Consider the following 25869-nt stretch of genomic DNA (forward strand, 5'->3'; position numbering starts at 1 on the left):
GCACCCTCCCAGCGCCCCGGAGACACAGCACGCAGAGCCGGCGCAGGATACCCTGGACCAAAACTGCGTACCGGCGACCAGACCCGCTGAGCAGGCACCATACGCCCTGGCTCGATGCCCGCACTCGCATGACACTCTCGGGGGGCTGTCCTTTAGCGCACCGGGCTATGGACACGTACTGGCGACACCGTGCGCTTAACCGCATAACACGGTGCCTGCTCAGTAACGCGCTGCTTATAATAAGCACTAGGAGTGAGCACAGGTCTGCTACCTGGCTTAGCTCCACCCCTCGTGTGCCCCCCCCCAAAAAATGTTTTGGGGCTGTCTCTCGTACCTGTCGCACTGCCGTGCTGCCTCCTCATATCGCCGCCGCTCAGCTTTCGCTGCCTCCAGCTCTGCTTTGGGGCGGCGATATTCCCCAGCCTGTGCCCAGGGTCCCTCTCCGTTCAGTATCTCCTCCCATGTCCAGGAGTCCTGTGATACCGGCCGCTGTTGTTGCTGCTGCTGCTGCTGCTGTCGTCGCTGTTTTCTACCACCATCTGAAGAGGAGAGGCGAGATGGATCGGAAGACCAAAATGCGGCGTGGTAAGTGTCCAAAAACTGAAAAATTGGGCGTGCAAAATTATTCAGCCCCCTTAAGTTAATACTTTCTAGCGCCACCTTTTGCTGCGATTACAGCTGTAAGTCGCTTGGGGTATGTCTCTATCAGTTTTGCACATCGAGAGACTGACATTTTTTCCCATTACTCCTTGCAAAACAGCTCGAGCTCAGTGAGGTTGGATGGAGAGCATTTGTGAACAGCAGTTTTCGGTTCTTTCCACAGATTCTCGATTGGATTCAGGTCTGGACTTTGACTTGGCCATTCTAACACCTGGATATGTTTATTTTTTAACCATTCCATTGTAGATTTTGCTTTATGTTTTGGATCATTGTCTTGTTGGAAGACAAATCTCCGTCCCAGTCTCAGGTCTTTTGCAGACTCCATCAGGTTTTCTTCCAGAATGGTCCTGTATTTGGCTCCATCCATCTTCCCATCAATTTTAACCATCTTCCCTGTCCCTGCTGAAGAAAAGCAGGCCCAAACCATGATGCTGCCACCACCATGTTTGACAGTGGGGATGGTGTGTTCAGGGTGTTGCTTTTACGCCAAACATAACGTTTTGCATTGTTGCCAAAAAGTTCAATTTTGGTTTCATCTGACCAGAGCACCTTCTTCCACATGTTTGGTGTGTCTCCCAGGTGGCTTGTGGCAAACTTTAAACAACACTTTTTATGGATATCTTTAAGAAATGGCTTTCTTCTTGCCACTCTTCCATAAAGGCCAGATTTGTGCAATATACGACTGATTGTTGTCCTATGGACAGAGTCTCCCACCTCAGCTGTAGATCTCTGCAGTTCATCCAGAGTGATCATGGGCCTCTTGGCTGCATCTCTGATCAGTCTTCTCCTTGTATGAGCTGAAAGTTTAGAGGGACGGCCAGGTCTTGGTAGATTTGCAGTGGTCTGATACTCCTTCCATTTCAATATTATCGCTTGCACAGTGCTCCTTGGGATGTTTAAAGCTTGGGAAATCTTTTTGTATCCAAATCCGGCTTTAAACTTCTTCACAAAAGTATCTCGGACCTGCCTGGTGTGTTCCTTGTTCTTCATGATGCTCTCTGCGCTTTTAACGGACCTCTGAGACTATCACAGTGCAGGTGCATTTATACGGAGACTTGATTACACACAGGTGGATTGTATTTATCATCATTAGTCATTTAGGTCAACATTGGATCATTCAGAGATCCTCACTGAACTTCTGGAGAGAGTTTGCTGCACTGAAAGTAAAGGGGCTGAATAATTTTGCACGCCCAATTTTTCAGTTTTTGATTTGTTAAAAAAGTTTGAAATATCCAATAAATGTCGTTCCACTTCATGATTGTGTCCCACTTGTTGTTGATTCTTCACAAAAAAATACAGTTTTATATCTTTATGTTTGAAGCCTGAAATGTGGCAAAAGGTCGCAAAGTTCAAGGGGGCCGAATACTTTCGCAAGGCACTGTATATTAATATGGGCTATTTTCAGCCCTTTCCTGTGTAGCTTATCAGAGAAAGAAATAACATGGAAAAGAGAAAACAAAGCAAGAAAACAAAATATACATTCCATTAATCAGTTGGTGTGTGTGTGCTGCAGGTTGAAGCTATGAACCCATAAGCTTGGCTCTATCAGGGTGTGCAATGAGCCTGTCATAGCGGATTCAAGCAATGACCCCACACACTATGGCAGCTTTCCTCATTGAGGAAGATGTAGGTTCCTCTCATGTTCTTGGCTCTTTCCAGAATAGCTACCTTGTCCTTGAACCTCAGGAACTTGACCACTTATCGGCCTGGACCTGTCACCTGGGCCGGTGGTGGGTTTTCCAGTTCTGTGGGTGCGCTCTACCTCAATCTTCCTGTGGTCCATCTTCAGTTTCTCTGAGATAATTTCCCTCACTTTGTCCTCAGACTCCATCCAGGTCTCATGTGGAGATTCTGCAATTCCGTCCACGACCATGTGGTGTCGCCTTGATTGTACCTCGAGATAACCTTATTTATCTGTCATTGTTATCATGGATTCACATACAGAACTGATGTCCTCTCTCAATTACTTACAGATTGCTGTCATCTTAGGAGAACTGCAAACATTTCTTCAGGTCCTGGACCTCTCTGGTCAGGTTGTGCATTATTTTATTAGTTGACTCCACCAGTATTTGGACAAAACACAAGCTATTTTCTTGTTGTTGTAACAACTGCTTGTAGAACTATTTTTGATTGTTTAAAAGATCCTTCACCTGGGATAGAGAGACACCACTGTCCTCAATGGTACTCCTGCCAGCTTTGGTCTTATGGTAGCAAAGTAGGTTGCGCTGTTACTCCTCGCAGTTCCAGACAGGTCAGGTCACAGGGAAGATTGAAAACAATAAACAGCAGGGATCTACATAGCCACAAGCCCGGGACAATCCGTGGTCCCAGCCACAATGGCTAACCACGTCGTGGGCTGCGTTCAACCCCTCATGAAAACCCTGCTAGCTACACCAAACAGCTCCTCAGATCCGGCCTTGGTCGGCAAGATCACTGGACAGCAGTGGAGGCTGCTGAGGGGAGGTCGGCTCATAATAATGGCTGGAATGGAGCCCGTTCTCCCCAATTAAGGTGCCACTAACCTCATGTGCTGGACAGAGAGTAGCAGTCCCAGCAACTAATGCCAACCGGGTTGCGGGATCCAAACTCAAAAGATAGCTAGCTACTAAGAAACTTTTCAATACACTTTTAAAACAACAAACCAAGCTCTCCCTCGTTCCGTGTTCAACAGGAAGAGATGTGAATGATTACTGTTTCATTGTCTCCAAGTGGCTACACAGGTTTGCTATGCTGTCAATCAGGCACTCTTAGCTATCCAGATAGATATTGCAGTGATCACAATATAGGCCAGTCATAGTTCCTATTAAAAACAGTCGTAAAGGGTACACAGTAAATGCAGTAGAAACAGTCATCTATTGCCTTCCAAGTCATACTAGTATGAGTTCACTTTGTTGTAACCTTGACATTTGACATTAGCAGTAACCTAACCTTGTCACCAGGCCTATGAAGTCTACTGTAGTGTACAAGACTATCAATAACCTGACTTTGCTTGAACAAAATCTCTACAGGTGTAGGTTTATAGGGCTTATGTTCCCCTCTGGTTTACAGTTGCTGTTGGTTTGTTTGTTGCCTTGTTGTTGATTGTGATCTGACAAGGATCCTATTCCTCTGGTTTCCATCTCAGTATCACTAACAACTCCTGTTTTCTATTAATGAGGCTTAGTCAAACAACACAGGGCAGACTGCAGGATAAGAACCTATCTTTTCCCTCTGGTTAAAGTTGTTTTGGACGGATGGGGGATATGAAGGTGTGCTCAGTCAATCATGACCTGTTAAGAAAAAAAGTAATTTATGATGATAATTGCGTCATCATTAACCTTTTTTATAGGTCGGTGCTCATAGACAGTACTTTACAACTTTGTATGAAAGTACTGCTTTTACTGTGTACCTATATGACTGTTTTTTAATGGGAACTATGGCTGTTGCTCTTTGCAGTTTTGTTCATTCCTGCTCTTGGAGTTCTACATTTTAGGTGCTGGTACGCCAATGTAGTCCATATCGGTGTGCACCAGCTCAATTCAAGCACTGATGCGTTGAGAGTCACGTCAACAAGTCATTAATTAAGGATCATTTCAGTTTGACAGGGGGCAGAGACACAGGCAGTCTCATCTGTCTAGCCTGGACAGGGCCTCTCCAAATGTCAGCTGTATATTCAGCTCTCATCCTATGGATCAGGTTTTACTGCTGTAATTTGGGCCTGTATGACATCTCACCACTAATCCAGATTCCACTGTAAATTATGAATGATGGCTGTGCAGTAAGTCAACATGGACACTAACAGAACTCAAACAAACCCGGGCTCACTCTGCCTCGGTGCGATGTGAAGGAATCGATCAGGCTTTTGTGTGTCACATATTCACACACACACAGTGTCTGGGCTGCATGGGCACGTGCTCATTGATTAATCAATTACTGGAAACAAATCGTTTTGCCAGACAAATGGCAAATGGCAGTGGAGCTTGTCATGGAAAGTACTGAAAGAGATTTGGTCATTTCTTCAAACAATCATCTTTATTTAATATTGATTATTTATTGCAATAATGAGGCTGGTCGACCCCCCACCCTTGAGTGTTGGACCGAGTAACCAAACATTTACACAAATGCACAGTACATAGCTGACACTAACAATGCTCATTCATGGTTGGTTCAACCCCCCTCATGCAGACCAAGGAGCATCATAAGCCACTGGGTTCATCCTGTCGTTATCTGCACGTCGGTTGTTGTCTTAACCCCACCCTGGCTTAGTTTCCCAGATGCAAGGAGGATTTAGAGAAAATTAGGAATTGTTCTAAACTCCTCCTGGCTATCTCTATCTCGGTTACACCCGCCACATCTTGTTTATGTAATGCAGTCTTTAACTAATTTGTCAGCTCAAGCCATCTCTGGTGACCATACGCCCAGATAAGCTCCAGGGAACTAGAGTGGAGACACTAACAGGACAGAAATCTCTTTCTATTAGTTAATTATTAATTGTTAACCATTAATATCAAATAACCCAGGTATTTACATAATTTTTCTATCACAGACTCATATGTTGCATATTATTACGTGATCACCATTGTCGATGGAATTAATGATCAGTTAGGTTTCATAGGAACACGCTATTGTGAAGTCTACTCTACAAAGCCAATCAATAACATGGGCAGAAAAGGGAAGAAAAGGGGTTGATACGGAAATATAGACACAGATAACAGATAATAAAATCCAGTATTCCAAGATGGCGTAGCATTCAGACGTCTTTGTCTTTTGTCCTGTCGTGTCCCTTGTATATATCTTTTTTATTTTATTCTTTGCATATCTTTTAAAAATATTTTCCTAAAACTCAACTTCTAAATACTCTCCTGCAATCCGCCTCACCCAATGTGGCGTGGATCTGCTTTTTTCTAAAGTATTTCTATTTACTTCGGTACTGGAATCCCTCAACTGAAGCTAGCCAGCTAACTACCTACCAGCTATCAGTTAGCAAACCATTGCTAGCGGTCATCAGCTAACCTTCAGCTCGGAAAGCTCTCGCCAGTTCGAACAACGTGACTCAAACCAGAGCATAACGGACCTATTTCTCGCCATATTCCCGGATTCCTACTGCAAACTCTGAACATTTTCATCTGGATCTTCGCAACTAGCTAACCGCAATCCCGCGTGACCACTCCTGGCTAACGTTTCCATCCCGAAGCAAGCACAAATTAGCCTGAAGCTAGCCTGGACAGTGATCCTGTGCTACCACCGAAGCCCACTCCTGGGCTACAATATCCAGACCCCTTCCTATATCGCAACAAAGCATCCTTCACTCATGCTGCCAAACATACCCTCGTAAAACTGACCATCCTACCTATCCTCGACTTCGGTGCAGTCATCTATAAAATAGCCTCCAACACTCTACTCAACAAACTGGATGCAGTCTATCACTGTGCCATCCGTTTTGTCACCAAAGCCCCATACACTACCCACCATTGTGACCTGTACGCTCTCGTTGGTTGGCCCTCGCTTCATACTCGTCGCCAAACCCACTGGCTACAGGTTATCTACAAGTCTCTGCTAGGTAAAGCCCTGCCTTATCTCAGCTCACTGGTGACCATAGCAGCACCCACTCGTAGCATGCGCTCCAGCAGGTATATCTCATTGGTCACCTCCAAAGCCAATTCCTCCTTTAGTCATCTTTCCTTCCAGTTCTCTGCTGCCAATGACTGGAACGAACTGCAAAAATCTCTGAAGCTGGAGACTCATATCTCCCTCACTAGCTTTAAGCACCAGCTGTCAGAGCAGCTCACAGATCACTGCACCTGTACATAACCCATCTGTGAACAGCCCATCTATCTACCTACCTCATCCCCATACTGTATTTATATATTTATTTATTTATCTTGCTCCTTTGCACCACAGTATCTCTACGTGCACATTCATCTTCTGCACATCTACCATTCCAGTGTTTAATTGCTATATTGTAATTACTTCGCCACCATGGCCTATTTATTGCCTTAACTCCCTTATCTTACCTCATTTGCACTCACTGTATATAGACTTCTTGTTTTCTTTTGTTCTACTGTATTATTGACTATGTTTTGTTTATTCCATGCGTAACTGTGATGTTGTATGTGTCGAATTGCTATGCTTTATCTTGTCCAGGTCGCAGTTGCAAATGAGAACTTGTTCTCAACTAGCCTACCTCGTTAAATAAAGATGAAATTAAAAAATAAAATAAATAAATATTGAGGACATTTAGTTTAATCAGTGGTAGTTAACTGCAGTTTTTCAGGCCAGCCACATGCTACATGTCATTGGAATGGTATATGTGGCAAGGATTTAATCTATATCTTCATTTAAAAGTACTAACCCTCTATGTTAAATCTAAAGATAAAGCGTGAACGTTTAACTGACCCCAGTGAGGCTGAAACAACCCTCTGCTGTCACGGCCATCGTCGGAATGAGACCAAGGTGCAACGTGGTGGTATTTTATTTTGTAAAATGTCACCAACAAAACAAGGAAACGACCGTGAAGCTTACAAGGGCTATAGTGCCCCTAACAAAGATAACTTCCCACAATGGCAAAAGGTGAAAAGGCTGCCTAAGTATGATTCCCAATCAGAGACAACGATAGACAGTTGTCCCTGATTGAGAACCATACCCGGCCAAAACATAGAAATACAAAAACATAGAAAACATAACATAGAATGCCCACCCAGATCACACCCTGACCAAACCAAATAGAGACATAAAAAGGCTCTCTAAGGTCAGGGCATGACATCTGCTCTGACATTCCAAGGGTCAAAGGTTGAAAATGAGAGCCCTGTGATAAGGTTCTCAGTGGAAAATTCCCGACCCAAAAAATACCATTCATAAAAATTTGGAAGCGAGTCAGAAAGATGGTGCCAAGCATCTGCTATCATCACCAGGGCTCCTTCACCCAAACAATTCTCTCTCTCTCTCGCTTACAGAAAGTCACACTGTCTGTTTCATAACTCCCGAACGCAACGAAGCCTAATTAATCTTAATTTATGCCAATGTCTGTGACTCAAACATCAATGAAATGCTGCAGTTTAGACACAGAGGCAGGAGGTATAATTCCACATGGGGATTTTTTTTGTTGTAGCCAGATTAGGGGAACGATTTTGAATGTCAATGGAAGCGCATCTAGACACTGAGAAGAGTAAGAGTATTAGATTAAGTTGGGTCCAATTTAATCAAAGTTTAAGAAAGGAAGTTTGGGGTAAATGGTTTGGGCTTGGGGGAGGTCATATTTGTTCCCTTTGTTTGTTGAAGACTTGATTTATTTACCTTAGCAAGACGGACAAGTCTAGATAAGTCTGGTCCACTGCACTCTCAAGGTGAACGCTGCTGTGGCTGAGATTGACAGCACTGCAAATGGGCAATGTCTTAGTAGTACTTAGTAGCAATGACTGATTACAACAGAATGATAGTCAACTAACCTGTCCTGAATTCCTCTGCATGTAGGCCGGTAAAACCAATCATGACCATAAAATTGTCAGAGACTCCAGTGACCCAAGTCATAGACTGTTTTCTCTGCTACTGCATGGCAAGCGGTACCAGAGAGCTAAGTCTAGGACCAAAAGGCTCCTTAACAGCTTCTACCCCCAAGCCATAAGACTGCTGAACAATTAATCAGATGGCCACCGGACTATTTATATTGACCACCCGCCCCCCTCCATTTGTTTTGTGCTACTTGCTGTTTATTATCTATGCATAGTCACTTCACCCGTTCCTACATGTACAAATTAACCTGTTTCCCCGCACACTGACTCGGAACCAGTACCCCCTGTATATAGCCTCGTTATAGTTATGTTATTGTGTTACTTTAGATTATTATTTTTTAAATACTTTAGTTTATTTGGTAAATATTTTCTTAAGTCCTCTTGAACTGCACTGTTGGTTAAGAGTTTGTAAGTAAGTATTTCACGGTAAGGTCCACATTTGTTGTATTCAGCGCATGTGATAAATAAAGTTTGATTTGACATGGCATGGTACTGTATTAGTGATTGAATCCCCTTTCTTCTGTCATAAAAAATGCTGAGTGAATTGAGTCATGAAATTGTACTGTGTCATTGTGTTTTAGAATTTTATTCTGCCATGGGAATTGCCGAATGAACTGTGTAATGGAAAATTTAGATAATTCAGCCAAATAATTTCTGAATACATCACATAAAGATTAAAGATGAATGTTTTCAACAGGCACCACCTCCAAGCATGTGGTGATGCTGGCAGGCAACACAGCCAAGCATGGCCTTCGCTGCAAAGCCTGCAAGATGAGCATCCACCACAAGTGTGAGAAAGGAGTGGGATCGCAACGCTGCCAAGGCAAGCTGGTAAGAGCCTTAACATCGTCACAAAATTGGTACACTGAACAAAAATATAAACGCAACATGTAAATAAATGTTGGTCCCATGTTTCATGAGCTGATATAATATATCCCAAGCTTATTTCTCTCAAATGTTGTGCACACATTGTTTTACATGCCTTTTAGTGAGCATTTCTCCTTTGCCAAAATAATCAATTTACCTGACAGGTGTGGCATATCAAGAAGCTGATTAAACAGCATGATCATTACACTGGTGCATCTTGTGCTGGGGACAATAAGGCCACTCTGAAATGTGCTGTTGTCACACAACACAATGCCACAGATGTATCATGTTTTGAGGGAGCGTGCAATTGGTATGCTGACTGCAGCAATGTCCACCAGAGCTGTTGCCAGACTGTTCATTTCTCTACCATAAGCCGCCTCGAAGGTCGTTTTAGAGAATTTGTCAGTACGTCCAATCAGCCTGACAACCACAAACCACCTGTATGGCACAGTGTGGGCGAGCGGTTTGCTGATATCAACGTTGAGTACCCCATGGTGGCGGTGGGGTTATGGTATGGGGGCATAAGCTACGGACTATGAACACAATTGCATTTTATCGCTGGTAATTTTAATGTACATACGTACCATGACGAGATCCTGAGGCCCATTGTCGTGCCATTCATCTGCCACCCGCATCACCTTGTGTTTCAGCATGATAATGTACAGCCCCATGTCGCAAGTATCTTTACATAATTCCTGTAAGCTGAAAATGTCCCAGTTCTTCCATGGCCTGCATACTCACCAGACATGTCACCCATTGAGCATGTTGGGAATGCTCTGGATTGACGTGTACGACAGCGTGTTCCAGTTCCCACCAATATCCAGCAAATTCGCACAGAGGAGTGGTACAACATTCCACAAGCCACAATCAAAAGCCTGATCAGCTATTTGCGAAGGAGATGTGTCTCGCTTGCATGAGGCAAATACCAGATACTGACTGGTTTTCTGATCCACGCTCCTACCTTTTTTTAAGGTGTCTGTGACTAACAGATGCATATCTGTATTCCCAGTCATGTGAAATCCATAGATTAGGGCCTAATGAATTAATTTCAATAGACTGATTTCCTTATATGAACTGTAACTCAGTACATTTTCGAAATTGTTGCAAGTTACATTTATATTTTTGTTCAGTGTATATGTTTCTATTAAGTGTCTTCAGAAAGTATTCAAAACCCTTTACTTTTTCCACGGTTTAAATTGTTGCATGTTGCATTTATATTTTTGTTCAGTATAGAACTAAATTTAGTACTATACTAGTATAATACTGTATGTACTGTATCTCTATGGTATATACTGTATCTCTATGGACATCATCACCAGTGTCGTCATTATTGTCGTCATCAATGTCATCATCAATTACAAAACTGTCATCATCCATAGAGATACATACACTATATTCTATCACACATCATCAGAGTAATCATCAGCGTTCTCTCCAGCTAGCCAAAGAACATATTGAAAATATTGTATTAACGTCATCATCAGGACCATCAACCTCTCTTCATGCCTACAGTACAGAATGTCTCCCTGCATAAAGCATTAATCCAAAGTCAATAGGTCTACCCTCGAGGCATCTTTTCATTACATGTAATTTATTGATGCCCTACAATACATGCCATTCTGTTAGAAGTACACCATCGGGATCGAAGCCTGTCGCTTAGTATTATTCACATGTTCATATATTCGTCTCAAAAGTCCCAACAGAATACCAGATTAAAGATGGTGTGGAACATATTGTGCAGCGAGGCACAACTCCACAGAGGTTAATGTACTCATCACAAAGACAGGAAAGATAGATTAGTAATGTGGCACTGCAAACACAGTATTGAATAATCATGGTGGACCTCAAAGTCCACTGCAGTTGCCATATTGCGTCAATAGGCAGCTCGTAAAAAGAATTCAGCAACAGGATGATCAAGGATACAGTTTGTGAGAAGGGGGAGGGGGGGGGGGGTAGTTGCAGAAAATACGAACACCCATCCATCATTTTGCCGTCGTCCACTGTACTCAAGGGAACTGGCAGTCACGACTACACAGGGGCTTTTAGTCATTCATATCGAATCACACGTCCCACGCAGGAAATATACAGCTTGTATATTCGGTTCTGTCATGTGTGATTGCCTTGGCTCTCCAGTGACTAACTCCTCCAGAGTCCAGGTTGTCCCTGGCCTGCATGGGAGGGAGTTTTCCTGGGATTGACAGGAAATTATTGGGAATAACTGTACATTACTGAGTTTAAATGGAGTACTGGGTAGGATTAAATGAAAATGATCAGGATTGAACTGAGGTTCAGTGAACCTTGTGAACCATGAGAATATATTGGATACAGGGAGACACGTGTTCCCTTTGCCCTCCTTTTTTCTTCTTCCATGAGCTGCCCAATGCCTTGAGGATGAGCCTTGTGGAGATAGGGATCAGCTTTCAGGAGTGGAAAATGAGGTTGAAGGGTCAAGCATAAAAAGAGAATATACTCCCAGTGGGGCTCGCCTCTAAATTAAGGTTTCTCTAAACTTGGCAGGTTGTATTTCTACAACCCTGCTTATTTCTCTTGGCAACAACATTTGGTCTGAGTAAAAAGAGAATACATTGCTGCTTGGGGCTATCTTGAAACCAAATATATATAATGATGCGATGTTTGAGTTGAAGATAAAAATATAACAGTGAACCTGTGACTATTGGGCTGCACTTGAGAGGTGCTTATAGAGTTCGAGAGTTGCTTATTTCAGCTTCTCGTTATCAGCCGCGGCACATTGAGAATCAATCAAGGCAGATTACTTATGCAGATTGCTTGAACACACGGTTGATCATGCAAAATGTAAACAAACAAAAGGAGGCCTCTCCTCCTTTGTGCAGTGGAGGCAGAATGATTGTGCTAATTGTAGGACTAATGCATCGTCTGTGTAGCTGCCAAAAACCCGAAACACAATACAAGTAGATTTCATTGTCAGATCATTATCCCAGTAAGGAAATTACCTTTCACTGTATATTATGCTGAGTTGAATCTCTTTGTTTTGATAAACGTAGTTATTGATAAACACCTGATGTAGCCCTTTCCTGCAGTCAAATGACCTAGTGGCCTCATGGATGGAATGATATTTAGATTTTCATAATTCCATGATAAACATTATTTTAAAAACCCGCTGAAAATCCTGTGCTTCTATGTAAAGCGGTTTTGTTATATTTCAGTCGTCTGTGATGTATATAAAGTGTAATATTGGGATGCAAACTCAAAACGCAATACATTTCAACTCTATATCTGACATGGTACAGGTGTCTTCTTATTTTAAGCCCATAACCATGTGTGAGGTGTATACATTTGTTTCAAAGTAGATTTGTTTAAGACTACCAAGAAACAAGGCCTCCCGAGTGGTGCAGCAGTCTAAGGCACCGCAGTGCTAGCTGTGTCACTACAGATCCTGGTTCGATTCCAGGCTGTGTCGCAGCCAGCTGCAACTGGGAGACCCTTGAGGCAGTGCTCAATTGGCCCAGCGTCATCTGTGTTAGGGAAGGGTTTGGCCGGTCGGGATGTCCATGTCCCATTGTGATCTGGCGACTCCTGTGGCGGGCTGGGCACATGCATGCTGACAAGGTGTACGGTGTTTCCTCCAACACATTGGTGCGCCTGTCTTCTGGGTTAAGCAGGCATTGTGTCAAGAAGCAGTGCAACTTGGCGGGGTGTTTTGGAAGACGCGGCGCGGCTCTCGACCTTCGCCTCTCCCGAGTCTGTACGGGAGTTGCAGCGATGGGACAAGACTGTAACTACAAATTGGATACCACAAAATTGGGGAGAAAATGGGGTAAAAAAATATATATATATTTAAAAAAAGACTAAACAAGAAACACTGTATGAGCCTGATTTTAGCCAACTGCAGTAAAAGGTTTGTTATTCCACCTACTTGTCTTATACAAGCATGTATTTCACTGACATTACCATCCTTACCTCAGATTACTCTTTCTTGGGTGAGATACTGATTCAGAAAATTGAGGCTGTCTACTGTCATTTTTCTGGATATACGAGGGACACATCTCTGATGGGAAATATTGATTGTATGGGAAGCAGTAAACACAGAAATGTCATGGTTAGATAAATGATAGTCTGGGGGAGTGTCCTTGTAAGAACTTGGTATGTGGGGAATGGGACGGGACTTAACAGCAAAGAGACTGGTATACATCTTCTTAATGACTTTGGGGCTGTATTCAAAAAGGGTTTCAGAGTAGGAGTGCTGATTTAGGATCAGGTCCCCCTCCTGTCCATAGAATCTTATTGATTATGCTCTAAAAGGCTAAACTGATCCGTGATCAGCATTGCTACTCTGAAACTCTGTGAATACGGGCTATGAAATCTGCTGTATGGCACTCTGCCAGCTTAGTTGTTCAAACTGTACACAAGCTACTTAAAGTAACAGAATTGATGCTGGACTAATCTGCTTCTGGTCCAGATGCACTTCTTCAATCAACCCTCATTAAGAAATTTAAACTAAACATTAGGTAATATTGTTTAGCATGGCTGATGTAGGGAGAGTGATCAGCAGGTGGTTTACGGGGGGGAAATAGGAAGGACATGTCACAGTGGTCTGAAGTGGTAGGTTTTAACCAGTTTTTCTCGCCTGGGATATGTCTAAAATGGCTCCTCTGCTTTGGCCAACTCATTGTCAAGACAAACAATGATGTTGCGTGGTTGAATGCAGAAACACTCTGATACCCAGACTAAAGTACAGTATAGACAAATACAATTTGATTTGATTAATACAGTGCATGTGGAAACTTAACAGAGAAATTAGGTTATGCAGTGGCTCTAATGTATTTTGCTGGTGGTGTGCTGTGCTGTCTGTTGACGTATCGATCCATCACTCACTATGATGTTCCTGCCCTCTCTTAACCTCTCTCTCCCCCCTCCACAGCCAAAGGGCTTTCGACGGTACTACAGCTCCCCACTGCTGATAACGGAGCAGTTTGGCTACATCAAAGAAGTCATGCCCATTGGTAAGCGCACTCTCTTTCCTTTTGCCTTGACAATACTCTAGAGATGTCACTACAAACCAATGTGCATGAACAGAAGATACTCAGCTATTATTGGTAAGTTTCCTTAATTATTAAGAAAAGTATATTTTGTTGTTGAAACCAACACGTTTCGTCAAATGCCTCCATCATTTACTGAGACAAGACAAAGGACTTTATATTCCTTTCAAAAGGACAACATGAACAGTAGGTTACATTGATACGCAGCTAGACTGTCATGTAGGGGTTCTTGTTGTGTGATTGCTTTGACTGAAAATAGGTTTTCTCAATGTCTCCTCCCAGCTTGTGGCAGTAAAGTGGACCCTGTGTATGAAGCTCTCCGGTTCGGGACGTCTCTGGCACAGAAGAACAAGAGGGCCAGTGGCTTTGAGTCCCCCCACAGAAACTCTGTAAGAACAACAACAACAACACAATGTATTAATGAAACAACCTCATCAGCAACTCAACAGCTGACAGTCATTTAGGAAACTACTCCATCAACAGTAGCAGTGTGTGGGTAAAATCACTGAGGAAGCCAAGCCAAGCCAGTTAAAAAGCCATATTACAACCTGTTTTGATAATTGCGTTGTTTGCTCTATAACCCATTCGTTCATACGCAACCGAGATATACAATAATAAGGCCGTGACCATAAAGACAACAGTCTCACAGTGGCGGAATATATTCAACTACACATACGTTTGTTTCATCACAAAACCGGTGAAGTTCACAAAGCAAATATTGCATGTAATACGTTATACCTGTTATACGTTATGCGTTCCCCTGTAGCATGGTCAATGAGTTCATCCTTTCGACAGTTTACTAAACAACTACTGATTTTGAACCACAGAGTTACCGCAAGTCGCCACAAAGACAACAGGAGCACTGCCTCCGCTATTCAAGCACTATTTCAACGTAAACGTTTAAACATCATCAAATCAACAAGGCTATATATGCTTAGTTTAATACACTGAAAACAAATTTAAAGATACCAAAAACAATTTAGTCCAATCAGTGTGGCTAAATATCATGTGGCTGTCCATGGTACTGATTTATCTGTGTGTGTGTGTGTGCGTGCGTGTGTGCGTCCGTGCTCATGCAAGTAAAACAATTTTTTTTTTGACTCACCCTACTTGTAGACTAGTTGAACGCCAATGCCATCCTCCTCTCTTTCATGTTGGCAAAATGGTTTATGGCTCAGTCATACAGTACACTTTTATTTTTGTTGTCATAGGCTACCTAGCTAAAATGTTTGCTAGCTTCAGTTCCTCGCATGGGCAACAATGAACCAGCTAAGTTAGCTAACTAGCTAACGTGAGCCTACTGGGATACATCTAGGCTACATATTGAACTTCAATCGTCTCAGGCCAGTGGCACAAAATATGAATTTATTGTTAGATCAGAATTGCCATCATAATCATTGGTCTGTACAGAGAATTAAGCCAAAAACACAAGTCCAAATCCCCATCTCCATCCATGGCTTAGGAAAGGCCCGATTTAGCAAGCTAGCTACTGCAGGACATCAACACAGCAGATCAGAAACAGACAAGTTTGAAAATGACGTTTTGCTTAGGAAGTGTTTTGATTGCTCTGAAGCCAAATCCAAACTGGCTTCCCTTGGTCGGGCATTTTGCTGCACCAAGACAACCCACAGTTCAGCTCAGCTCAACGATGACTGGCTAATTATTTTAGGCCAAATACCAAATGGCCAAATGCTTACAGGTCTCAATCAATCAAATGCTACTGCGGCAACATGTTATACACTTTTGTTCCAGACAGCATCAGATACATGGGCTACACATACTGAGATTCAGCTACTTGCTAATTCATGGAAATGTATGAAAACACAGAGAGACGAAAGATAAATGATTTTAGAATTTTTATTGGTTAAATATTTGGGGACGCCTGGCTTCCCTTTGAATCCACTGCCCATCAGCAACACATAGTGATTCATAACTAGTTAACTAATAGCTACAGTATGTCAAACCAGTGGCTAGGCTACTAACATAACAATCATTAAGCAGGTGATTTTAATGTGTTTATGTCATGAAGTTCTGTGCTTTGGTGCTTCTCTTTCATCTTTAATGCCGAGCGATTAGTGCTTTTTGAGGTCGGTTCGGATTGATTATAAAAAAATGATCACGGGTTTCGATGCATTATGTGGGTTGAATGCTGTAACAATGAATAAAATAATGAATACAAGTCCCATGATGTTAGTGACTGCCCATTACTGCTCATCACTTATTAACCATCATATATTACATTTCCTTTACTTTAAATCAAATATTTGTTTTATTTTATGACTATGAGCCTATGCTGTTTGACAAAATCACTGTTTTAGGAGTTTTTCAAAGTAATTAAGGCATACTTTTATGGCTGCTGAATACCAACTATCAGTCACTTAGATCATGTATTTTCAGGCTCGCGAAGCAACTGCTTTCCATCCCTCTAGATCGTGGGTTCTCTCTTCTCTCAGTCTCCATGTCTGCTCCTCACAGACCGGACAAGTTTAACACTAGAACCGCCATAGCCGAACGGCCACTGGCGTTTGATTTTGTAAATAAAAAAATCTGCTCCCCACCAAAAAACAATGTCCTGCCCCTTTCCTGACTTTCCCTAAATGTTTTTATTTTACACTGCTCGTTTGTCAGATTTTTTAAATCACAAACAGAAAAGTATTTTGAGCCTTCTTACCCATTTTTGTCACACCTATTCCCAACTTAATCCCCCAAGACAATGTGCTGTAGGTCGTTGGTACCCAGCCAGGCGCTAATGCGACTCTCTTTCCTCACTGAATGAACGACAAATGGATGAATGGGCAATAATTATGCACCTTCACAATTGAATTTAAATTAGGCCTAACTGAATGATAAGGAGGGTGAATGATTAGGAAGGTGAAGAGGTTGATTTAATTTAGAAAGACAATAGTGTAATGATGAGTTTGTGTTATGCCTATTTATCAGCGTTGGCACTCAGTTAATAATTTGACCGCGCACCTTGCAGGTTGATACCATTCTCTTTTACGTTTTACTTTGTAAAAATAAGCTGTTGAAGGACTGTTTTATTTACTGTAACTCTATTACTAATCAAATGTATTGTAAGGTAAAGGAAGACATGCTATGTGTTGCAGTAGGTCTTTAGAATAATGCAAAACATATCCTTGACTCTATCCAAGTTGATGAGCGGGAAACAAACGATGCCAGTCAGCCGGCACAGCAGGCCCATCGAAACTACACCTAAACTATACCAAAACTAATTTCACACATAATAAGAGTTAGCCAATAGACAAGATTACATTTACAATAATCTGACGAGTGACAATATTAAGCCTATAAATTGTCAAATTGTACATGAAGAGATGGGCGCATTTTGTAATTGACAGATGTAGGAAAAGGAGCATCGCTTTATCAAATCCTCCTTCATGCAGGTAAAATATTTGCATTTCTATGACACTTACCTTTTTCAAATAACTCTCCAAATTCAAGAGGTGCAGCTCTATTTCCAAATCTAATATTTTCCAAGAATGTCCGTGCTCTGGCTGTGCAGCCATCCCCTAGTGGTTAGACTGTTGGGCCAGTAAACGAAAGGTTGCTGGATCGAAACCCTGAGCTGACAAGGTAAAAATCTGTCATTCTGCCCCTGAGCAAGGCAGTTAACCCACTGTTCCCGGGGTGCCAAAGATATGGCTGTTGATTAAGGCAGATCTCGTACAACGCTGTGTACTACTTCCTTCACAGAACACCTCACAAGTCCTCAACTGGCAGCTTCATTAAATAGTACCTGCAAAACACCAGTCTCAACGTCAACAGTGAAGAGGCGACTCCGGGATGCTGGCCTTCTAGGCAGAGTTGCAAAGAAAAATCCATATCTCAGACTGGCCAATAAAAATACAAGTTTAAGATGGACAAAAGAACACAGACACTGGACAGAGGAACACTGCCTAGAAGACCAGTATCCTGGAGTCACCTCTTCACTGTTAATGTTGAGACAGGTGTTTTGCTGGTACTATTTAATGAAGCTGCCAGTTGAGGACTTGTGGGGCATCTGTTTCTCAAACTAGACACTAATGTGCTTGTCTTCTTGCTCAGTTGTGCACAGGGGCCTCCCACTCCTCTTTCTATTCTGGTTAGGGCCAATTTGCGCTGTTCTGTGAAGGGAGTAGGACACAGCATTGTACGAGATCTTAACAGTTTTCAGCTGTGCTAACATAATTGCAAAAGGGTTTTCTAACGATCAATTAGCCTTTTAAAATGATAAACTTGGATTAGCTAACACAACGTGCCATTGGAACACAGGAGTGATGGTTGCTGATAATGGGCCTCTGTACGCCTACTATATGTAGATGTTCAATAAAAACAAATCTGCTGTTTCCAGCTACAATAGCCATTTCCAACATTAACTATGTCTACACTGTATTTCAGATACATTTGATGTTATTTTAATGGACAAGACATGTGCATTTCTTTCAAAAACAAGGACATTTCTAAGTGACCCCAAACTTTTGAATGGTAGTGTACATATGAGATGAGTTAGGCAAAATATGTAAACACTATTAAAGTGACTAGTGTTCCATTATTAAAGTGGCCAGTGGTTTAAAGTCTGTGTCTCTAATGCGCTAGTGATGGCTATTTAACATACTGATGGCCTTGAGATAGAAGCTGTTTTTCAGTCTCTCGCTCCCAGCTTTACTGACCTCGCCTTCTGGATGATAGCAGGGTGAACAGGCAGTGGCTTGGGTGGTTGTTGTCCTTGATTATCTTTTTGGCCTTCCTGTTTTGGCCTTCAAGTGCTGTAGGTGTCCTGGAGGGCAGGTAGGTTGCCCCAGGTGATGCATTGGGCAGACAGCACAACCCTCTGGAGAGCCCTGCTGTTGTGGGCGGTGCAATTGGCGTACCAGGCAGTGATACAGCCCGACAGGATGGTCTCAATTGTACATCTGTAAAAGTTTGTGAGGGTTTTGGTGCCAAGTCAAATTTCTTTAGCCTCCTGAGATTGAAGAGGTGCACGCCGAGGAACTTGAAGCGTTCCACCTTCTCCACTGCTGTCCCGTCGATGTGGATAGGGGGGTGCTCCCACTGCTCCCTCTGCTGTTTCCTGAAGTCAATGGATGAATGGGCGATAGAAACCAGATAGAAATTGATAATGGTGCATGTCACTTTAGTTCAGTTTTGGTTAGCTGTAGATGTCAATGTCGATGTGGATAGGGGATAGGGGGTGCTCCCTTTACTGTTTCCTGAAGTCAGTGGATGAATGGGCGATAGAAACCAGATAGAAACTGATAATGGTGCATGTCTCTTTAGTTCAGTTTTGGTTAGATGTCAAAGCCAAGTACTTGCTCAATGGCTTTCCATATCTGGAGAAAGATGAAACCAGGCCAGCGGGTGAGCGATTTTCTGAGACTGTGGGTTTGAGACTCGTGGAGCCTTCCATGGGCAAAGACAAAAATGTGACCATGGACAACTTATTCACATCAATTTCCCTGGCAGACAAATTGATTGCAAATAAGACCAGCCTGCTTGGAACAGTGAACAAACAAAGGCGGGAGCTGCCCCCCTCTGCGCAAAACAACATACCAGTGGAGCTGTGTTAAAGCAACACTCATGGGGTATAGATGTAAAATAAATAAGTGTTTGCATCCTCAGCACCATGCATCCCATTGTTGCCATCGGCAGTGACCAGAAGAAGAAACCGGAGATGGTGACAGACTGCAATCGCACAATGGTATATATCTCTGCCATATACAGATAGCCTTTCCACCTGCCAAACATCAAATATGGTCCCCTTTTATTATATTACATTCATATTATTACTATTAGTATTATTATTCTATATAATTCTAACCTATTCTATTTTATGTAATAGTTTAGTGTGGGTGCACTCGACCAGATGGCAAGACTGTGCTCTGTAAAAGGAGGTACTCGCAGCTCTCCTGTTGTGGTGTTTTACAACGTGCTCGACATGGGTGCTATCAACGCGTACGTGTTGTACAAGCAATGCCTTGATAAGACAGTCAGCAGGAGAGATTTCATCATGGATCTGGCATGTGAGCGTTGTGAGAACCACATGAACGCCAAGAAAGAGGCTACAGCCGTCAAGCAGGCTGCCAAGGCAGCAGGTCCTGCTCTCCCTCTTCCCCAAGCACCACAGTTCCCACTCGGGAAAAAGAAGACAATGTCAAGTAGGTGCATGCGGAATGAGGCACATTTGTTCACACAAAGCCCCGAAGCTGTGTGCTGACTGTGGACCCGAAGCATAAAGAGAAGACACGATTGATTCATGTGTAAAGGCACTGGTAGAAGGGCATAATACAGTGTCTGATACGATCAACAAATGATTGTTTTTATATCTTGTCATGAATATATTTCCACAAATATTTATTCATGCAATTAATCCTTTGCAATTGTTCATGCACTGGTGCTTTTGTTTAGGAATACAGCAAATTATTTCACCTGCGCAGCTGGCTGTTTGTATTATTATTATTTATCACGTTTCAGGAGAAGACCCAGATGCAGACAGTGTCGAAGTGACAACGTTTATTACTAGAACAGGGGGCAGGCAAAACCACAGGCCAAGGGCAGGCAGAGGTCAGTAATCCAGATCCAAGTCCATAAGGTACAGAACGGCAGGCAGTCTCGGGGTCAGAGCAGGCAGAGGTCAATAATCCAGGGTGGTGTGACAAGGTACAGAACAGCAGGCAGGCTCAGGGCAGGCAGAAATGGTAAAAACCAGGAAAACTAGAAAACAGGAACTAGAAAAAAGACAGCTGCAAGGGGAAACCGCTGGTAGGCTTGATGAACAAAACAAACTGGCAACAGACAAACCGAAAACACAGGTATAAATACACTGGGGATAATGGGGAAGACACCTGGACAATTATTATAATTTTAGTTTCTTCTTTGTCTAAACAAGCTGTAACTGGACATTATTAATTACTATAACTCTATTACTAATCAAATATACAAATAAAGTTGATCAAATGGATTAAACTTTAATGTTTTAATTGCAAGGGAAATTAAAATAGGCTATAGGCCTATGTTTTTTCTAGGACTTTGTAGCATTATACAAAACACTTCCTTGACTCTATCTAAACATTTATATATTTTATATATTTCCACGCATATTTATTTATTTAATTAATCCTTTACAATAGTTTATGCACTATTTATTAAGCATTTATTTATCAAGCATGTTTGCGCACTTTGCGGGTTGATATGCATCTGATGCATATGCTAAAGAGGACGCCTCGTAACGTTCCCTAGCGGATACTTACAGTGCCTTGTGAAAGTATTCAGCCCCCTTGAACTTTGCGACCTTTTGCCACATTTCAGGCTTCAAACATAAAGATATAAAACTGTATTTTTTTGTGAAGAATCAACAACAAGTGGGACACAGTCATGAAGTGGAACGACATTTATTGGGTATTTCAAACTTTTTTAACAAATCAAAAACTGAAAAATTGGGCGTGCAAAATGATTCAGCCCCCTTAGGTTAATACTTTGTAGCACCACCTTTTGCTGCGATTACAGCTGTAAGTCGCTTGGGGTATGTCTCTATCAGTTTTGCACATCGAGAGACTGAATTTTTTTTCCCATTCCTCCTTGCAAAACAGCTCGAGCTCAGTGAGGTTGGATGGAGAGCATTTGTGAACAGCAGTTTTCAGTTCTTTCCACAGATTCCCGATTGGATTCCGGTCTGGACTTTGACTTGGCCATTCTAACACCTGGATATGTTTATTTTTGAACCATTCCATTGTAGATTTTGCTTTATGTTTTGGATCATTGTCTTGTTGGAAGACAAATCTCCGTCCCAGTCTCAGGTCTTTTGCAGACTCCATCCGGTTTTCTTCCAGAATGGTCCTGTATTTGGCTCCATCCATCTTCCCATCAATTTTAACCATCTTCCCTGTCCCTGCTGAAGAAAAGCAGGCCCAAACCATGATGCTGCCACCACCATGTTTGACAGTGGGGATGGTGTGTTCAGGGTGATGAGCTGTGTTGCTTTTACGCCAAACATAATGTTTTGCATTGTTGCCAAAAAGTTCAATTTTGGTTTCATCTGACCAGAGCACCTTCTTCCACATGTTTGGTGTGTCTCCCAGATGGCTTGTGGCAAACTTTAAACAACACTTTTTATGGATATCTTTAAGAAATGGCTTTCTTCTTGCCACTCTTCCATAAAGGCCAGATTTGTGCAATATACGACTGATTGTTGTCCTATGGACAGAGTCTCCCACCTCAGCTGTAGATCTCTGCAGTTCATCCAGAGTGATCATGGGTCTCTTGGCTGCATCTCTGATCAGTCTTCTCCTTGTATGAGCTGAAAGTTTAGAGGGACGGCCAGGTCTTGGTAGATTTGCAGTGGTCTGATACTCCTTCCATTTCAATATTATCGCTTGCACAGTGCTCCTTGGGATGTCTAAAGCTTGGGAAATCTTTTTGTATCCAAATCCGGCTTTAAACTTCTTCTTCACAACAGTATCTCGGACCTCCCTGGTGTGTTCCTTGTTCTTCATGATGCTCTCTGCGCTTTTAACGGACCTCTGAGACTATCACAGTGCAGGTGCATTTATACGGAGACTTGATTACACACAGGTGGATTGTATTTATCATCATTAGTCATTTAGGTCAACATTGGATCATTCAGAGATCCTCAATGAACTTCTGGAGAGAGTTTGCTGCACTGAAAGTAAAGGGGCTGAATAATTTTGCACGCCCAATTTTTCAGTTTTTGATTTGTTAAAAAAGTTTGAAATATCCAATAAATGTCGTTCCACTTCATGATTGTGTCCCACTTGTTGTTGAATACAGTTTTATATCTTTATGTTTGAAGCCTGAAATGTGGCAAAAGGTCGCAAAGTTCAAGGGGGCCGAATACTTTCGCAAGGCACTGTATATGCTGAAAGGCCATGCGGATCTAGTGTTAAGCGGGCGCACAATGGATTATGGTCATTGTAGTTATTTACCACATTTTCTGCGCTAAACTATGTCGAATATTGGATGGTTTGAAACTACAACTCCCTGCTACATTGCACAGTTCAGCCTTGATCTGATTTATCTCTACAGAAACAGCTCACAGAAGAAAGAAAAAAACATAACGAAATGGTATTCAAATAATTTAAGCAATTAGTTGTTTAAAAAACGAAAAATAACTGGACATTTTGGAATAATCGCTCAGCATTAGGGAAGGGAAAGGGAGAGGGGATACCTAGTCATTTGCACAACTGAATGCATTCAACCGAAATGTGTCTTCCGCATTTAACTCCTCTGAGTCAGTGAATAAGTGTAGGGACTCAGTACATTAGGACAGATACTGGCACCTAGGAAGCATGGTGGTGTATCTGTGCTCCGGCACAGTTGCGTGGCTGCTGCTACACTGGCTTAATTGATTAGAGTTCAATCACTCATTTTAGCCTGGCAGCATGGTTGACGGGTCAAGTTAATACATTATGTACTTTATATATTCTGTTATATTCAGCTGGACTAATGGTACAGATGAGAGACACACATTGAAGTACGTGCCAAAACTAGCGTGCTCTGTTTCTTACAGCAATGATTGGAATGCAATGATTGTACAATTGAAACAAAGAACAGTATGAAAAGCTACAGTACAGCAGCTTCAATACAGGTGTCCTTGTTGTATGCTTACTCCAGCTCTTTAATATCTGATCGTCAGTGGTTGAAAAAGTACCTAATTGTCATACTTGAGTAAAAGTAAAGACACCTTAAAAAATGGCTCAAGTAAAAGTGAAAGTCACCCAGTAAAATACTACTTGAGTAAAAGTCTAAAATTATTTTATTTTAAATATACTTAAGTATGAAAAGTAAATATTTCAAAATATACTTCAGTATCAAAAGTAAAAGTATAAGTAATTTCAAATTCCTTAAATATGGCAAACCAGGCGGCACGATTTTCTTGTTTTTTTTAATTTATGAATAGTCAGGGGCACACTCAATCAGACATAATTTACAAATGAAGCATTTGTGTTTAGTGAGTCCACCAAATCAGGATGAGCATGGTGTTCTCTTGATTAGTGTGTAAATTGGACCATTTTCCTGTCCTGTTAAGCATTCAAAATGTAACGAGTACTTTTGGGTGTCAGAGAAAATGTATGGAGTAAAAAGTACATTATTTTCTTTAGGAATGTAGTGGAGTAAAAGTAAAAGTTGTCAAAAATAGAAATAGTAAAGTAAAGTACAAATACCCCAAAAAATGACTTAAGTACAGTAGTACTTTAAAGTATTTTTACTTAAGTACTTTACACCACAGTTGATCGTGTAATCAATTACAGCCAATAAGGAGTAAATATGACCAATAAAGGAAATCTAGGGGGGATTGGAATGACGACTCCAGGAGAGATATCTGCTCATGAAAAACGCTCAGATTACAGAGCTTTTAGACAGAGAGGAGGACTCGAAGACTCAAAGCATTAAAATTACACCTTTTATCTCCTGCAGTTTATCTGTGTAAATCTCACATTAACTGTACTGCGACTTGAATCAGCCCTTTCTACAAGGATGTCTCAAAGCAACCAGGGCAGTCCTGTCAACGGCAACTGCTACGGAGTGGGTCTAAAATACTATGTGTTTAGACACTGGGACAATGTGATCACAGCAAGGGTTACCATCAATGATAGCAGAGGGCAAACTCAAGTAAACTCAGCTCACCCAGCCCTTTTGTTTACCACTACATACAATAATAATGACCGACTGCAGATTTTGAGCCCATATTACTTTACTTCCACATTCCGTTGATTGGATCATCAGTGTTGTTATGATTCCTTCAACTGTAGCCCAGTCATAATATTAGTCAATGTTTTGGAGCTCCATTGAGCAGCTTTTGTAAATTCAAGATAACATCAAAGCTTTTATGGTGGTCCTGAAAGTGGTCCAACATCTAGACCACCCTCTACGATTCTCAGAAGTGTGGCAAACATTAGGATGTTGTAGAAAGCAGTGTTCCTCAGTGTGTGCATGCTCTGGGTACCTATCTACTGTATGACAGGTGATCTGAATGACTGGTATCAATCTGTCAGTTAGATGTAATAGCTTCTATCTGCTCCCACAGACCAGTGACTTGGCCCAGGTTCCAGAAGAGGCCGTCGCTCACAGCAGTCAACATGAACTCACCAGGAAGCACAGTGATAATGGTGAGTACTGTACACAGTGTACTCGGTGGAGTAAAGTACCTAAGTAAAAATACTGTAAAGTACTACTTAAGTTGTTGGGGTTATTTGTACTTTACTAACTATTTATATTTTTTTATTTTTTACTTCACTACATTCCTAAAGAAAATAATGTACCTTTTACTCCATACATTTTCCCTGGCATCCAAAAGTACTCGTTACATTTTGAATGCTTACCAGGCTCGGAACTAAAAGCACTCGCATTAACATCTGCTAACCATGTGTATGTGACCAATAAAATCTGATTTGATTTGACAGGAAAATAGTCCAATTCACGCACTTATCACGAGAACATCCATGGTCATTCCTATTGCCTCTGATGGCGGACTCACTAAACACAAATGCTTTGTTTGTAAATTATGTCTGAGTGTTGGAGTGTGCTCCTGGCTATCTGTAAAAAAAAAAAAAAAATGGTTCCATCTGGTTTGCTTAATATAAGAAATGTGAAATTATTTATACTTTATCCTGAAGTATATTTTATTTTAGAAATTACATTTACTTTTGATATTTAAGTACTGTATATTTAAAACAAAATACTTTTAGACTTTTACTCAAGTAGTATTTTACTGGGTGACTTTCACTTTGACTTTTTCTACCACTGGGTGTACCAAGAGGCAGCCATTAGTGGCACTGGGAAATGCACTTCTGTTATGCATAGACATTATGAATGAAACATTA

General features: G+C 41.7%; 1 protein-coding gene across 1 annotated transcript in view; it reads left to right on the forward strand.

Moving 5' to 3' along the window:
- LOC139383360 (SH3 and cysteine-rich domain-containing protein-like) overlaps positions 1–25869 on the forward strand; it is an 86116-nt gene that overhangs the window by 19936 nt on the left and 40311 nt on the right. The window contains exons 3-6 of the mRNA XM_071127871.1: positions 8845–8978; positions 13915–13996; positions 14315–14421; positions 25074–25155. Of these exons, the coding sequence (XP_070983972.1) occupies positions 8845–8978; positions 13915–13996; positions 14315–14421; positions 25074–25155 (405 nt within the window). The remainder of the gene's footprint in view (positions 1–8844; positions 8979–13914; positions 13997–14314; positions 14422–25073; positions 25156–25869) is intronic.

This window comes from Oncorhynchus clarkii, chromosome 25 (assembly GCF_045791955.1).
Source record: "Oncorhynchus clarkii lewisi isolate Uvic-CL-2024 chromosome 25, UVic_Ocla_1.0, whole genome shotgun sequence".
In the NCBI taxonomy this organism is placed as follows: Eukaryota; Metazoa; Chordata; class Actinopteri; order Salmoniformes; family Salmonidae; genus Oncorhynchus; species Oncorhynchus clarkii.